Source organism: Lagopus muta, chromosome 1 (genome assembly GCF_023343835.1).
Source record: "Lagopus muta isolate bLagMut1 chromosome 1, bLagMut1 primary, whole genome shotgun sequence".
Classification (NCBI taxonomy): Eukaryota; Metazoa; Chordata; class Aves; order Galliformes; family Phasianidae; genus Lagopus; species Lagopus muta.
Window position 1 is genome coordinate 68543743 of NC_064433.1, and position 15624 is coordinate 68559366.

The 15624-nt window shown below is 41.2% G+C and overlaps 1 protein-coding gene across 3 annotated transcripts in view; it reads right to left on the reverse strand.

Annotated features, from left to right (window-relative positions):
* Positions 1-2467: 2467 nt before the first annotated feature.
* SHISAL1 (shisa like 1) overlaps positions 2468-15624 on the reverse strand; it is an 83151-nt gene continuing 69994 nt past the window's right edge. The window contains exons 7-8 of one of the 3 annotated variants that reach the window (XR_007374659.1): positions 5843-6363; positions 2468-5149 (exon numbers count right to left, since the gene is read on the reverse strand). Coding sequence is in view for 2 of the 3 variants with exons in the window: in XM_048933977.1 (XP_048789934.1) it covers positions 12417-12420 (4 nt within the window). In the remaining variant the exon portion in view is untranslated. Of the gene's footprint in view, positions 6364-12321; positions 12421-15624 lie in introns of those variants that run through there. The other 2 variants (XM_048933978.1, XM_048933977.1) reach the window with 2 other exon arrangements.

The window sequence follows — 15624 nt, forward strand, 5'->3', positions numbered from 1 at the left end:
TACTTGAGTAAACTTGAGTTAACTGAGTAAATGGATAGCAATGGTTGAGAAGTATGAAGTCAATATTCCCTAGCTTAAAAAAAAAATATATCAGAAAAATAAAGCAGCCTTGCACAATAAGAAGTATGTATGCAGGCACACAACTTACATTAAGGAAGCTGTGTTGTTTTGGTGACGAGCACCAGCCCCTAGGAGGTGTGAACTGCACTCCCACTGGGAAGCTGGAAGAGTGCATGGAAGAATCACTAGGAGTGCTGTCCTGTGCAGGCAGAGGCAGAAGGGAATGCAGGCATCTCAACTGGATGCTTGCATTGCAGCAGAGCAAATCACTTTGTGTTTATGTTGGAAATGTATGTAAAAAGAAAGGTGCAAAGGCTAGCTGATGGAGAGGTATTGCTGAGAGGCACGAGTTTTTTTCTCTCTATGTGACTCCTCAGTTCATCTTAAAATCTGGAGGATTTCTTGTTATCCTTATAAATAAATCCTGAAATTTTATCCTGAAATAAATCCCAGTGATCACACTTAAGGATGATGATGCACTGAATGATGCACTGAAAATGTAAAGATCTTGAGGCTCTGTACAGCACAGCATTCCAAAGCACAGGATCAGAATTCTGACTCAGAAATTCAAAACACATTATGCTTACACATGAATGCTCACACATGCCTAAAAGATTGGTGTCCCCCCAGCCTCCACTTCACACATGGACTGCATTAACTGATGAGAATATCTAAAGAGAGCTGGGCAGAGTTTTGTTGTCTCAGAAGTAAATGTCAACGCTAAAGACACTTTTCTCTTCTTGTCTTTCTGTCTCTATGTGTGCATGATGAGCAGCTCAACACCACCTTTGCTTTCCAGCAAAGCAAGCATGTAATTTAAAGGAACTGATGCTCCTGTTTGTTTATGAGTTGGCGATAATGGCTTGGTAATGGCAGTCTCTAAGTCACTATCGACATCCTAACATCTTTTGTGGACTTTTCAGAGATATCTCATTTGCTTGCTTGGTATATAAAAGCTGCTCCTGCTGAGCATAATGTCTTGAATATAATTCTTACTCAATTACTAGAAATGCGCTGTAAACATTGTGGAAATTCAGTAAGGGAGCCGTAACACACTTCATCTATCAATTTACTCTTCTTCTGTCATTTGTCTGACCTTATGAATGGATCTGTCTTCATAACTGCAAATACAGTTTGAGAAGGGAAGTGGGCTATGATTATTTGTAGCTATTTTTAAAACCATCTTTTGTCCTCCCATTCTTTGCCATATGTCTCTGTGAGTGAGCACAGTGGGAAGTAATTGCAGTTGCAAGTAAAGGAAGAATTATTGAAGTGTTGCTTTAATGAAAATGTTGTATTTCTGAGCTGATGTGCGCAGATATAGAAACTGCAGGAATTATCTTTATTGCAGGAAATAATTGACATTACAATGGATTTCTCAGATACGTCTATACTTTAATTTTGATTTGATGTTCCTCTGCCTTTTCCAGTGTAGGAGAACACTCACTAGGGAGCCAGGGAGCTGCAGGAGAGGAGCTGCTTCTGTCTGGGGACACAGATCACACCAGAGTGCAGGAAGCCCCTCCAAGTCCTCTCTGTGTTGCCATGCGTTGTGCTAGGGCCCAAGCTCACTCTGAGTGCTACTGAAGATGCCAGAGACTTTTTCTTGAGGAGTGGGTGAGTGGAGGAGAAGCATTAAGTATAAGCAAGGCTACCAACATAGAACAGCAATTGTGTTTGTCTCTCTGAGTTTGTACAGGTACAACTTGGTAGTCAAAAATGCCCCCTCTGACTAGTCCAAAAGTTGAAATTTCAGCTAGGTATGCTAAAGATTTTCTGGAATATTGGCAGTGTGACAAAGGGACTTGAGAGAGCACCATGTGCTCAGAAGGTCTGAGCCTTTCTGGGAAACTCTGAGTCCTTTGGTCCAACAGAAGAAAAATGTAAGCCTTGCCTTGGTGAGCTGTGGATTCCATCTTTTTTACAAGCAAGTTGAAATGTATTCACCCCACTTCAGCTGGGGTGGTGAAGCTGCCATCACACGTGTGGAAAGCAGTGCGGTACATTCCTTCTGCTCAGTTGCATATTTGGCTTCTCAGCTAGTCCTGAGTAGTGGAAAGATTATGTTTATTTCTAGGAGTCTTTGTTAAACATCCCACACTTTCCTCTAAAGTATTTGGTATTAGTAGCTGCTGGAAATGTAATGCAGACTTAATGGACCATGTGTTGGCAAGTGCTACTTGTGACACCAATCTAAAAGCCTTAGCCTTTTTTATTTTTTTCCCTTCAAGCCCAAGCATTGTTGCTTGTGCTAAATACAAAGTCTTCTTCATTTCCACTTATATAAACTACAGAGTATTGGTATCTGGGGATTTCCCTGCATGTGAAGAGGGAAGACATGAAGTCTCAAGCTACCGAAAGAGGTTGGAAACTCAGACCTCTAAAGCTATTCCAGATGGTCTTGAAACATTAAAGCAAGTTTTATTATAGAGAATAGTTTACATTACACTCATTTATTAAAACCTAAGGACATCTTTATAAAAACTACTGTATATAAAGACAAGAGCAGTGCAATAGCAGTGTAAAACACATTTTTGGTTTACTTGGCAACCACTTTAGAAAGACAACATGATTCATAATATGAAGTTAAGTATGCTGCAAAAAACAGGACAGGTTTAGATCAAAAACTAGATTAGCAAATCACTGACACTGGCACATATTGATTTCAAACATCGAGTGTTATGTAAACAGTATTATCGTCAGCATATCAATAGTGAGAAATCACTGTAACCCTAGAATTTCTAGTTTGCTTAATTAGCCTAAAATTTGACTGTAGACTATTAAAATGGACTATTGTACTGTATCTATTATCTTCTTAGTGATTTACTACTTATATAAAAAGAGGACTAGAAAAAAATGTCTGTCTTACGCAATCTTCAAATTAGAATTTTCAAGGATGAGAAAATATGGTTCCTTCCAGTGAGTTGGTTGGGTTTTGGGTTTTGTTTCAGTTGTCCTTATTTTTCATACATCACCACCGGTAATTAAATAGAACTGGCTTCAAAAATTGCTTTGATGCATTATTTGAACACTTCTGCAAGTGGACAGTCCTCGTATAGAAATTACAACCATAGTAAAACTATTAAAAACAGTTATCTAAAATAGCTGCTACAATATGCTGATGTATACATTAAAAGGCCAGGTTGTTATCACTTTCTGTTTTTTTTGTACAATCGATAACCAGGCACAAAATATGGTTAATTACAACACCAAGTCCTGCACAAGCTGTATTACGTATCTTTTTATGTTCTATGTTACGCACAGCAATTATTAAGAAGTTGGACACTCAGTTCTTGGTAAAAAGTAGGAGAGAAGATGAGTTGGATGAGGAAGAAGGCTTCTGGAACACAAATGTAATTAACAGCCACTGAAGTAGCTGCCATTGGTGTGCAGGGCGAACAATGAAATTATGCACTTTTTGTTAATTTTATATCCCTTGTTTTCCAAACTATATCAAGATGGAAACTGAGAAATATATTTTAGCCTACGTCTTTTCTTTTAGGGAGAGATCGTGTTTGAACCAGGCTCTTTCTGCAGAAATACTTGAATGATTCATTGCAGTTCATCTGGTACACCACGATTACTTTGGTCAGGTGAATGCATGGCACTATCAGACCTCTGCTATACAGAAGTTTGGCATGTTCAGGCTACCTTTTGTCTAGCAGTGCTCTTCTGCAACATCTTGTCAGTATGGGGAATCAGTGTGGGAGAAGGGCTGACAGAAGTCAAGGTTGGGAAATGTGTATGCACTGCTTCCCTTTAGTTTAAGGCCCAGCAAGCATTAGTCTTATTCAAGGTCTATTCTGCAAAACTAGGTAGGCTATCAGGTGATTATAGCAACACAGTTGATGCACATCATCAGCTACAATGTGGATTTATCCATAAATTAATTGGTAGGCAAAATCAGAACTTCAGCCAGAGAGTATCTACCTTATATAAACTGGCTTTGTATGTAGAATCAAAGGAAAACAAAGAAAACTGCTCATCAATTACAAGGTATACATGTACTAGAAGTAAAGCATAAAACTGCTCATTAATAACGCACAATTCCCAGAGGGAAAAAAACCCTTACAAAATACAGTAATTCACACAAATCAGTATCTAATACAAATTCTTCCATGAACATAAGTTTTTACAAAGCTCTCTGTGGCCCATTGCCTCACAATGAAAGAAGATGCTGACAGAAGGCCAAAGGAGCAAACACCTACTGCAAAACACCAATGTGGGACTGACTGCTGTAGGCATAGATACTTTGGTGGCTGTCTGCAAGGGATTGTGAATCTTGGAGTTAATGTGGAAGTGGGAGAGGACATGATGCCTGCAGAGGCATGGACAGTGTTGTTTCCAGCTACTTGGCTTCCTTGCTGTTCTTGCAAGGTGGCCCTGCTAGCATCAGCATGTGTCCTCAATAGGAGAGATCTGCCAACTCTCAGAGCTCAGCTTATTCCCCTGCTGAAGCTCCAGGCTCCCACGATAGAGCCACTGGGGCTGTGCTGATATCTGCAAGCTACTTATGGTGCTTGTTTGCAGGAGATTCTTTTTTGTTCCCAGCTGAAGTTCCTTAATTCTTCTGCCATGCACTAATGAAATGTTCTTGTGAAAAACTAAGGTCCGCTGTGTTTGGAGTGAAACAAGGTTTAAAAAGTACTGACTGCTTTTTATTTGAAGTGCTGCAAAGAAGAACACACATTCTGCGAAGAGAGAGGGCAGCCAGGCTTCTGCTTACCTAGAGCAAGACGGAGCCTAATACCTGCAGGCTGACATACTTATCTGCAGCATTTGAGTTCTTGGTAGTTAGTTGTTGCCTGCCTCTGTACAGAGGTACTCTGCTTTTTTTTTATTTTTATTTTTGCCAGTTGGATTGCAAAGAAAAGGGACTTGAGCATATCAGTATCCTCTTCAGATCTTCTTTGGAGACCAGGCACTCCTATGCTCTCTAGTCCTGCTGGCTCCCCCAGCAGTAATTGTTCCTGGGGAATTCAGTTGCATACTGTCATGCACTTCAGTAGCTATGAATTAGTTCAGATCTCTCAGGAATCTATCCCTTTGGAGTTCACCTTAAGACTAAAATGCTCTGAAATCAAAAAGGCTAAAAAAATAAAAATAAAAAAATACTTATTCACAAGGTGCTTCTTTATACTCACTGGCAAAGTGTTCTTCATGCTGGTTGTACAATCAAATATGTCATTATCATAAAATTACTTGCATCCATGGGACAAAAGATTAGGCAGGAAAAATTAATGTGGTATTAGCGTGACACTGTGTTGCAATTTTTAGATGAACTCTGCTTAGTTGTCATTGCCAGATTTTCCACACATAGATCTTAACAAATGATTACATTTCACAGAATTTGTTTGTGTAATTGATATTGTGTGATTCTTAAGTAAGCCTGTCCTGTGGAAAGTTAAGTTAAGCTATCATAACTTAGTGACCAAGTACTCCATGTCCTTCTGTGGCAGCATCATTGCTCTTTTGACTTACAAGTGAACTCTTAGATTTGAGAGGGATAAACTCTGACACCAGTCAGGGCTGAGGGAATTGGGTTATTGCCTTGTAAAGCAAAGGGACAATGGTATTATTGCTTTTGTAATACAAAGGTTGTTGCTTGTCTTCTACTATTCTTTCAGCTTCAAGGAGTATGGGGGAGGAATGGGGTGTCTGTTGCTTCTTAATAAAATCTCCCCTCTTCAGAAAAGCATGTGAAGCTGAAGCTGAGATGTATTCAGGTGTTTGATATCAGATGCTATCCTGCAGTTTGATTGGTATTAAAGGCTTCACATACCTTGTTATGCATGACAACGTGGGGACGGCCAGCATCTACTCTATTGCGACGAAGTAATCACCAGAGAACTTTGGAAAAACTCACATTCCTTATTCCGACATTTAGATTAGGCTCAAATGGCAATAGATGGATGGGGAGGCAAAGAAAAGTTATGTACCAAAGGTTTGTCTTGTGATCTTTTTCCACCTTTGTCCAGATTTGCCAGAGCAACTTTATTTTCTTCCTACTGAGCACTTTCTCAGACATTATGTTTCCTTTCAAAGATAATATTGTTGGTCTAAAATTAAAATATTGCTTACGGACTACTGTCTTCTGGAAATTCTTCCTACATTGTTTGCCTATAGAGGTTGTCTGAAAGATGTTTCTCTCCAGGTGACTTGGTCAACCTCCATCTGGTCCTTTTTCTCTCTCTGCTTCTATCCACCATTTTTTAAGCTCTTGTCATTGAATTGTTTCCTTGAAAGCTGCTCCATGGAGTCTGATCTTACCTCTCCCATCCTGAGGCACATCAATATACTTTTCTGGAAGACACAAAAGACACAGGTTCCCACAACGCTTTGTAAGCATTCAGCATCAAAGTACTTTCTGTAAAGATAAAAGCGTAGTATTCTCAGGTGTGGATTTAATCTGGGAAGGTAGCAAAAGAGCAAGGAAATGGGTGAGAAAGAAACTACAGACACTCAGATCTGAGGTAAATCAGATATATAATATATACAATAATCAGATTATATTCCAAAACTCTTTTTTTCTATGTGTATGTGGGTTACTGTTTCACATTGCTGAGCCACCTTCTACCTGTGTGATGAAAAGATAAAATATTTACCTAAAAGGTAGCAACTGCTCGATTCTTCATTTCCAGTGCAAGGTGTCCACTCTGACAGTACAAAGTGCAGAGGACTTCCTTTTGCAACTATAAATTTACTTTGAAGTAAATTTTACTTGCCTACACAATCTTACTTTTGCTGTTTACATGAGCAAAAGGTATTCCTGTGACCATATTGTAAATGCCTTTAGCAAATATCCTGGAGTTTTCCTCTTGCACTTGTTACCAAGGTACGCATCAGATCAAGAACAGACGGATTACTCCAACCTCAATTCCTTTCATATGATGAGAAAATGCTGTTTTTTTCTACTTCTGCATATATAAATGACTGTATGTTATAGCTATGCTTTCCTTACGGAACTGTTGTGTTTATTTTTTTGCTCACAACAAAAACAACGGTGTAACTCCACCTATCTTCACCTTGTGCTGAGTGTGTAATTATGTGATACAGGAACTGTGATACATGTATAAGTTGCTTAACAAAGAAAGTGTTGAGATAGACGGGGACTGCTAATCATAACGATAAACTGAAGTGATGCATCTGCTTGCTTGAGTAGGAAAGCATTAAGGGTATGAGTAGAAGCTGTTGGAGGCACAATTAGGTATCCTAGTAACAGCAATACTTTATTAACTTCTCCCAGCAGATTTCTTTGTGTACTGGGTATTCCCAAGTCCATGCACTACATTATACATGTTGCATTTCATTAACGTATAAAACACAAAGAAACATCTAGTTCAGACAGCAGAATATCCATGGGAATCAGAGTGCTTGAGGTTATCTATCTACCCATCAAATCTGTTTGGTGTATGAGGCAGTATATGCTCACTATATCCTTGATAACCTTATTCATATTAGAAATAGAGCAAAAGTATTTTGGATTCTGTTTTTTCACTGTTCTTTTTTGACAAAAATGGCCACTAACAAATCTGCAGACCTGCCTCTCTGAAGGCAGAAGTTTAAAAGTAAGTTTGCTTGTATCTAGAAAAGAACTTCCTGACACTTGGCTATCACTAATTTAATAAACAGCCGAAAGAGGGGAAAAAGAAGAGTGAGAGCATGTGCCATGGCTTGGAGCCACCTGTGACCTTTACAACACCTTCGGTACCTTCTTTTCACTCTTTTGTGGAGTGCTGCATGGGCTATAGCTCAGATTGGATCAGACCCATAGAATCACAGAGATGTAGAATATCCTGAGTTGGAAGAGACCCTCACAAACCACTCAGACAAAATTCTGGCTCCACCCAAACTCCAAACCCTATGGCTGAGAGTGCTGCCAAGATGCTTCTAGAACTCCAGCAGCTTGGGTCCATGCACACTGCCCTGGGGAGCCTATTCCAGGGCCTGACTACCCTTTTCTTAACCCCCAACCTGACTCTCCCCTGATGCAGCTCCATGCCATTCCCTCGGATGCTGTCACTGTCCCCAGAAAGAAGAGATCAGTGCTGCCCCTCTGCTCCCCGTGTGAGGAAACTGTAGGCTGCCATGAAGCCAGCCTCTTGCACCAAGAAGGAGGCACCCGCTCTCTGTTCCCCCAGCTCTGGCTGTGGCTGGTGGAACTGAGCCCAGTCAGCACAGACGCCAGGCTAAGTGTCGCTGCTAAAGGTGCAACTCTCTGCTTACAACCTGTTGAGTGGCACACAGGCCCAGTAAATTCCAATTCATGACCATGTTCTGTTTCCTCTCAGCTTGACCCATGCCCTAGAATGAGAAGTGTATGGGGGCAGTAACTGCAGGTTGGACTGATGATGGACCAGTCAAACTGGGAGGTTTGACAACAGTGGGATCATTGGAAATGCTTGCATTTTCCTAAGGGAAAGAAATGCCAATTTCTATGGTTAGCTAGAGTGCTTTCGGCAACAAAACCTTGTCTTGTGGTCTCTTCTATTGGGTTTTTACATATTAAGAGTTGATGCACTTGGAGCTGGCTCAGCTTGCTGTCACTCACTAGCACAGGTCACCATCCACGTGTTACCCAGACTGCCATTATTATGGCTCTGCCTGGCTGCTCAGGGGACAGACCCGTCATGCTGCATCCATTCACACTGACAGACAAGGAAGTAGCTAGCTAAGAAATTGCCTCTATCTTCACAGCAATGGCTTTGCAAAGCGGTTTAGCTCCACTGAAAAAAAAAAAAAAAAAAAAAAGACATCCATTAATAACAAAAGAGTGATGCAGAGCCTCTGGAGAGAAGGCTTTTTGGGGGAACTTTTTTCATTTTCTGACAAATGAAGTAAACAGTTGCCACATTCCTGGTTCCAAGGCCTCTTGCAAAGTTCGTGTTCACATAAAAACACTATCAATCACTACAGCTCCACCAGAGCCGAGATAACAAAGCAAACACCCTCTGCTGAGATAACAAAGTGAACAGCCTCTGCAATGTCCTCTTCTCTCTCTGGTATAAAATTGTATTATGCTGATCAAACACACCCTCCCTGATCTCAAGGTTCCGGTGCAATGCCTTCAGCTCTGCTTGTTTGGGAAGTGGAGGAAAAGCTTTTCATAGGAGGAGCTCAGATGCTGGACTAACAGACAGCTTTCAGCAGCAGGAAACCCTGTGTGGATGCACTGATTGTTATAGGCACCAGGCATGTCCTCCTTTCCCATAAATGGAAGGACAAGAGAGAACAATGCACAATGCACCAGAGTCTGAAAAAAAGCCTCACAAGTTTGAAAGGAAAGGATATGGAAAATGAATTGCAGGACAAGTACCAAATGAAAAGCCATTCAGTTGTCTAAATATATTGCAAAGCAGAAAGAAATAGAACATAATCTAATCCCTCTGCCTAAGGAGTATGCAAAAAAAAAACCAAAAAAAAAAAAGGAAAATAGTTTTCATGGCTTGGCATCTGTACTGTACTGTCCAATGATTGCATTATACAAGGCAAACAACACAACATCCAAAATGTATGCTAAAAGAATGCTCAGGTTACCAATTCTAAATCTTAAAAGGTATGAAATGCAAGAACTTAAGACTGCCTCTGCAGTCTTAATTTGGCCCCCTTGTTTGGGTAAAGAAAAGCAGAAAGCCTCAGACTTTAGATAGGGCTTGTCTCCTTTCTTTGGGAAAACTTTTCTTTCTTTGGGAGAGCACCAAAATAGCTGAGTGAATCACTTTTTTCCAGTGTAGTGGCAGCACTTCAGACACAACTAACATTTGCTTCAGGTTGGAGCAGTAGTCTGAAGAGGCCACAAATATTGTTCTTCTGAGCTATGAGCATTTCAACATCAGGCAGTGGCATGGGATGTTGCTATCTTGACATGGAGGAGCATCAGTGTGGCCCTTGTTTTCAGCCCCAGGCTGTGATTTCTTGCTGGCTTACATCGCCTCTGGGGCCCCACAGATTCTCCCATGCATCATAGTACCTTCAGGGGGTCTGATAAAAGGGCTGCCTTTAAATGGAGGCAAATTGGTTTTGTTACAATCTTTACACAAAATTACTGCTGTCACTGGTAGCCATTGCTAATGTTTCTAAAATACCAGTTGGCTCAGGGCAGAGACATCTGCTGCTTAAGAGTTTAAACAAAACCCAGGCACTGGAAATTTTTGACTTGAGAAACAGACTGATTTTTCAACTCGTATGTTCTTTCTGCTTTAGCTGACAATTCTGCAAAGGTGGAAATGTCTCAAAGTGTTTGAAAGCCAATAACTCGGGAAGTGTTAGGGATTAAATGGAATGAATATGTAGCAAATGTCAGATTGATCAGAGTGAAGTTTATTCCTCAGCTGCAGGACTAGGAAAAAGAGGCTGACAAAACCAGAAGCTTCTGTCCTGTTAGGTGTATTCTTGGCAGGTGGGGGCACCTAAATGAGGCCAACTGAGAATTGGGCCCTTTGCTAAGCAGTCACAAATGCCTGAGAAATTGCTGTACATGAGCTGTTAAGAAACACCCTGGGACTTACTGACAGGCCCACAAGCCCAGGGGGGCATGGGACTGAGGGTATGCTGAATTCTGCTGGAGTGTTTTGGAGGGTATCCTTTTTGAGGCATACACCAACTGCATTAAGCTGGTGGCCCATGATTAACCCAATGCACATGTGAGTGGTGATTAGAAAGGTTACTACATGCTCTGGACTAAGCGTAGATGGAGAAATGTGAATCACAGTTCTGGGGTGTTTAGCACTCTGGTGTCAGAGTGCTTAGCAAATTGAACAGTTCCCTGCTGGTTTAAGAGAGACCTTACTGGGATTTCTCTGCCTTGCCCTTCTTGAGGACATAACCTGCTCTTTTGTCCTCATAGCTCATGAGCCACCATCTTGATTCAAGAGCATCAGCAAAAGGCAGGTATTTTTACTCAAAGGGTGGTGACACAGTGGAACAGGTTGCCAGAGAGATTGTTAATGCTCCATCCCTGGAGGCATTAACATGGAGCCCTGGATATGGCTCTGGGCAGCTTGGTCTAGTGGTTGGCACCCTGTACATAGCAGGGGAGTTGAAACTAGATGATCTTTACGGTCCTTTTCATCCTAGACCATTCTGTGATTCTATGATTTGCAATGGGGATCAGCTGTGGATTGGAAGACATTGCATTTATCTGTTGTGTTCTGGAAGGCTGAGGCCTACTGATAAGTCTTCTGCAATGTGCTCAGAAGGGTGCTGGCATGTGCCCAGGACTTCAACACCAGGCGAGAAAACTTTTTCTGGGGTGGGTTCACTGCAGTCCTACTGAAGCAAATCGTAAAAGTGAATTCTCTGTTAGCTGTCTTCAATACTGGAGCATTGCAGCAGTACATTCAACAGTAGCAATTACTGCCAACAGAATCACAGAATCACAGAGACACCAAGGTTGGAAAAGATCTTCAAGATCACCCAGTCCAACCATCCACTATCACCCATAGTTCTCACTAAACCATGTCCCTCAACACAAAATCCAAGCGTCCCTTGAACACCTCCAGGGTCAGTGACTCCACTGCCCCCCTGGGCAGCCCATTCCAGTGCCTGACCACTCTTTCAGAAAAGTAGCATTTCCTAATGTCCAGCCTAAATCTCCCCTGCTGCAGCTCAAAGCCATTCCCTCTAGTCCTATCACCAGTTACGCGAGAGAAGAGGCTGACCCCAGCTCACTGTAACTTCCCTTCAGGTATTTGTAGAGAGCAGTAAGGTCTCCCCTGAGCCTCCTCTTCTCCAGACTGAACATTCCCAGCTCCTTCAGCAGCTTCTCATAAGCCCTGTGCTCCAGGCCCCTCGCCAGCTTCATCGCCTTTCTTTGAACCCACTCCAGAGCCTCAATGTCTTTCTTGCAGTGAGGGGCCCAAAACTGGACACATACTCGAGAGTACTCAAGCCTCAGTGCTTGAGAATACTTACAGTGCTTGAGAAAGGACTACGCACAAAAGTTCAGAGCTTTTTGGTAAGCAGAGCTTGGGATGTGCTTGGATCCCAGGTCTGCTATTAATTAAGCTAACAGAGAAAACGGGTTTTAGTAATATTTATGATTGCACAAATTAAATACATCTTCTGTCCCATCAGTGGGGCTGGGTGGGAAAGGAATGAAGATGAACAGGATACAGTTTTTTCTGTATTTTACTAAAGGCTATGTTTTAAAATACTCACCAAGCATAGTGTATTGAAATCAATAGAGTGGCTAACATAAATATGTATTACTTACTGTGAATAATGGTTCCTGAACTGTGAATGATGATTTCTGAAGTAATTCTGTGCTTCTGAAATGTGTACTTTTCAATTAGTAGTCATGTGTTTCATCTGATAGTTTCTGGCAGATACTCCCCAACACAACTCTCCTGGACCTCTCAGCTGGGGAGACATTGAGTATTTTTGAAGGAAATATGAAGTGTTCAAACTTCTGATTTATGAGCATTGAATAGAGAGACAGATGAAGGTTTGAAGCATAAATTGAAAGATGATCACTGAAAACTCTATGTGTTTTCCCTCACTGAAGTACATTGATTCTTTAATGACTTGAATTTTTTTCTTCCTTCTATTAAAGCTATTAAAAATATATGTATACTCCAGACATCCTGGGACTACCAAAGCATCTTAGATGTGTGGATCACCACCTGTAAGTAAAATGGAAGCAAGCTGGACTGCCTGATTTGCCTTCTGAAATCCTCCATTCACCATCAATGTCTGATAAGCTGGATCAGCTGAAGATACAATTCCTCTGGCTGGTTGTTGCCCAGATTTCCTGCAGGCTGATGTGTGGCAGCTATTAAATAACTGATGTACTTGAAGGCCAATTAATTTGCATAGTTCACAAGAAAAAATGGTTTTATTATGTGCAGTTTGAACTACTTCTGATTTTTGTCAAGACTTCAAGGAGTTCTGATGACAAACTCAGTAGGAGTATGTAGTTAACAGATTTCTTGTTCTATTTGAGCCTGGGGTCATTCTCACGTGTTTTCTTACACTGTATGTACATATGCAGTGCCAAACGTTTCTCCCCTCTCTTGTGAAGTCCCAGTGGCTCAGAGGCATGACGAGTGCATCCCCTGAGCCTATACCCCAGGCACAGTTACACTGCAGGTGCTTCATGCCCCCGTAAATGGGCAGTGGATGGGCGCTCTTTGGGGCAGGCCTTAACATTCTTTTTTTTTTTTTTTTTTAATTAAAACAGTAAATGCTCTTTGAAACCCTTTAAAAAAGTCTGAGAACCTTTTTGAATATTTTTATGTCAGTGTTAAATGGTCTGAATGATTTGAATGTCCCCAATTTCAGCTCATCCCAGTTTCCCAAAAGCTGATGTTACGGGCTTTCAAGATCTGTTTCCACAAAGGGGCTGTGACATACATAAGATATTCAAGTGTTCTTTGCATTTGCAGAGCTCTAACACAGCAGTGTCAGATGTAACTCTAAAATCCAAGAGAACACAATGAGAAGTACAAGAGGCTTTACAAGAGCATGCCCTTCTATGTAAAATTGAAGTACACGATATGAGAAAAAGGCTCCTTTCATGCTGGCTGACAATTTGAATTTAACAGTTCCATAAAATTTATAGGATGATGCATATGGTTTAGGAGTTGACATTAATTGAACTGCCCAGAAAAGATGCCAAGTGAATGAAAAATGAGGTCATACGTAAGTATTGTAGGTAGATGTATAGGAGTATGAGTACACACACATATATTTGTATGTACACCTGCATACTGCATTAACATTTTGCCTAGTATTCATAATTTATATTCACCAGGCTGACAAGTTCTGTAAATACCCTGACAGATTCTTTATGTAAGTGGACACACAGTATAGAAACTAGCCCTGTTTCTTCATAAAATTCAAGAAGGACTGACTGAACTAAATAAAAGTGGGCTAATCTTCATCTGGTGACTAGCCCGGTCCTGGCATCCTATCTCTTTTTGCCCTTGTGATCTTTACCATCTTGGCATCAGCCAGACGCCACTTATTAGAATTGCTGCCTGGCACTTCCTGAAGGCCAACAGTGGATTAAACTCCTATATTCCTGGAAATGGAGCATTGGAATCTTCTGAAGCAGTTTAGATTTGAGTGTGCTTGTGCTATCTGTAGAGCTGTAAGGTTCTGACTTCTTTCAACTTCTGTGGAGGTCAATAAAACCAAAAGACATTGAATTTGCAGAATAATTACATTAGAAGCAGATTTTTTTTCTAGATTCCACCAGAAAGAAGGCAGCAGGGTTGGTTTGCAAAGCAAAGATAAATGTACTGCTTGAATCTCAGCTGGATCATCCACAATGGCTCCTAGCGCAGTGGAACAGTCCAAGCTCTTCATTCCTTGCTAGCAGGGTGGGTATGCAGGGATTGAGGGCTGCATGGTTGCTTGTAGAGGGAGGTGGCCAAATCCGGTATCACCCAGCAGCCAGGGAGGTCCCGGGTCCCTCTGCATGCTGGATGCACTTCTCAGTTCCCACTTCACATCAGCCCTTGTTTGGCTTCCTCAGTTATGCTCCTCTCTTGCTCTTGTTTCCATCCTTTTTTCTCTCCTGTATGTTGAAGAACTTCTAGAGCTCTCATTTCGCCTCCAAGAGGGCTGGAGCAATGTGCATGTGCTGTGTTCCTTAGCCCTGTCTGAGTCTGAACTTGCTCCAGCTGCAGAATGGTCAGTGGAGAAGAATTCCAATGCAGCACTGGAATTCTGATCCCCAAACCTCAGGGTTTTACATTTGCTCTTTGTTAAATCCACTTTTTAAAATTTATCTTGGCAGCATACAGGAAATCCATTCATTTCTAGAAATTAAATGCTTATTGGTGACATATGGGAAAAAAAAAAAAAAAAAAAAAAAAGTACCTCTTGAAATAGTTGTTTCTTTTACCAAAGCATCTTATTTTCTACTTTTGCTTTTCAATACTAGGAAGGCTGGTCTCCCAATATAGAGCTCAAGAAAAAAAGGTAGCAATTTCTGTGATAAGAGATAGATTTCAGTGTAGGAGGAGACATCACAGCATTGTGTTTCTTGTAATTGCTCTTTTTCTGCAGGATTTTTTTTTTTTTTTTTTCAACAGAATTTGCATGGCTTTTCCAGCAGTATGAAATTCAAACCTGTTTCTGCTAAAATAAATGTCTGAATACACTCCAAATAGGAACACAGAACATTTTTAATGTTAACAGAATGATTGCGGCAACAATTAAAAAGATGAAGAGCAAAGCTGTCATGGTGTAATCTGGTTACGGTGCTTGGTTTCCTGTTGTAGGTCCAGTATATGTTTGTTTTGCACATAACTACTAAAGCAATATGCAATTCTTAACGTTATTTGTAGTTAAGAGCAGAAGAGCTGCACCTGCAAGAGCACCAATGGAAGCAGCGCTGCCTGTAGAAAAGTTTTCTGCAGGATATCCCTTCCTTCTCCCTCCCTGCTTTACACACACAGTGAGACCTGGAGAAGTTGAGGTGAGTTGGTGTGGACAGAAGAATCCAATTCAGCAGAGGGCAGGTACTTTCTCTTTTCTGGCTACCTGAGCTGCATCATTCAGCTCTACAGAGCAAAAAGCTTTGATTCCGGTGATGGGACTGTGACTGGCTTATTG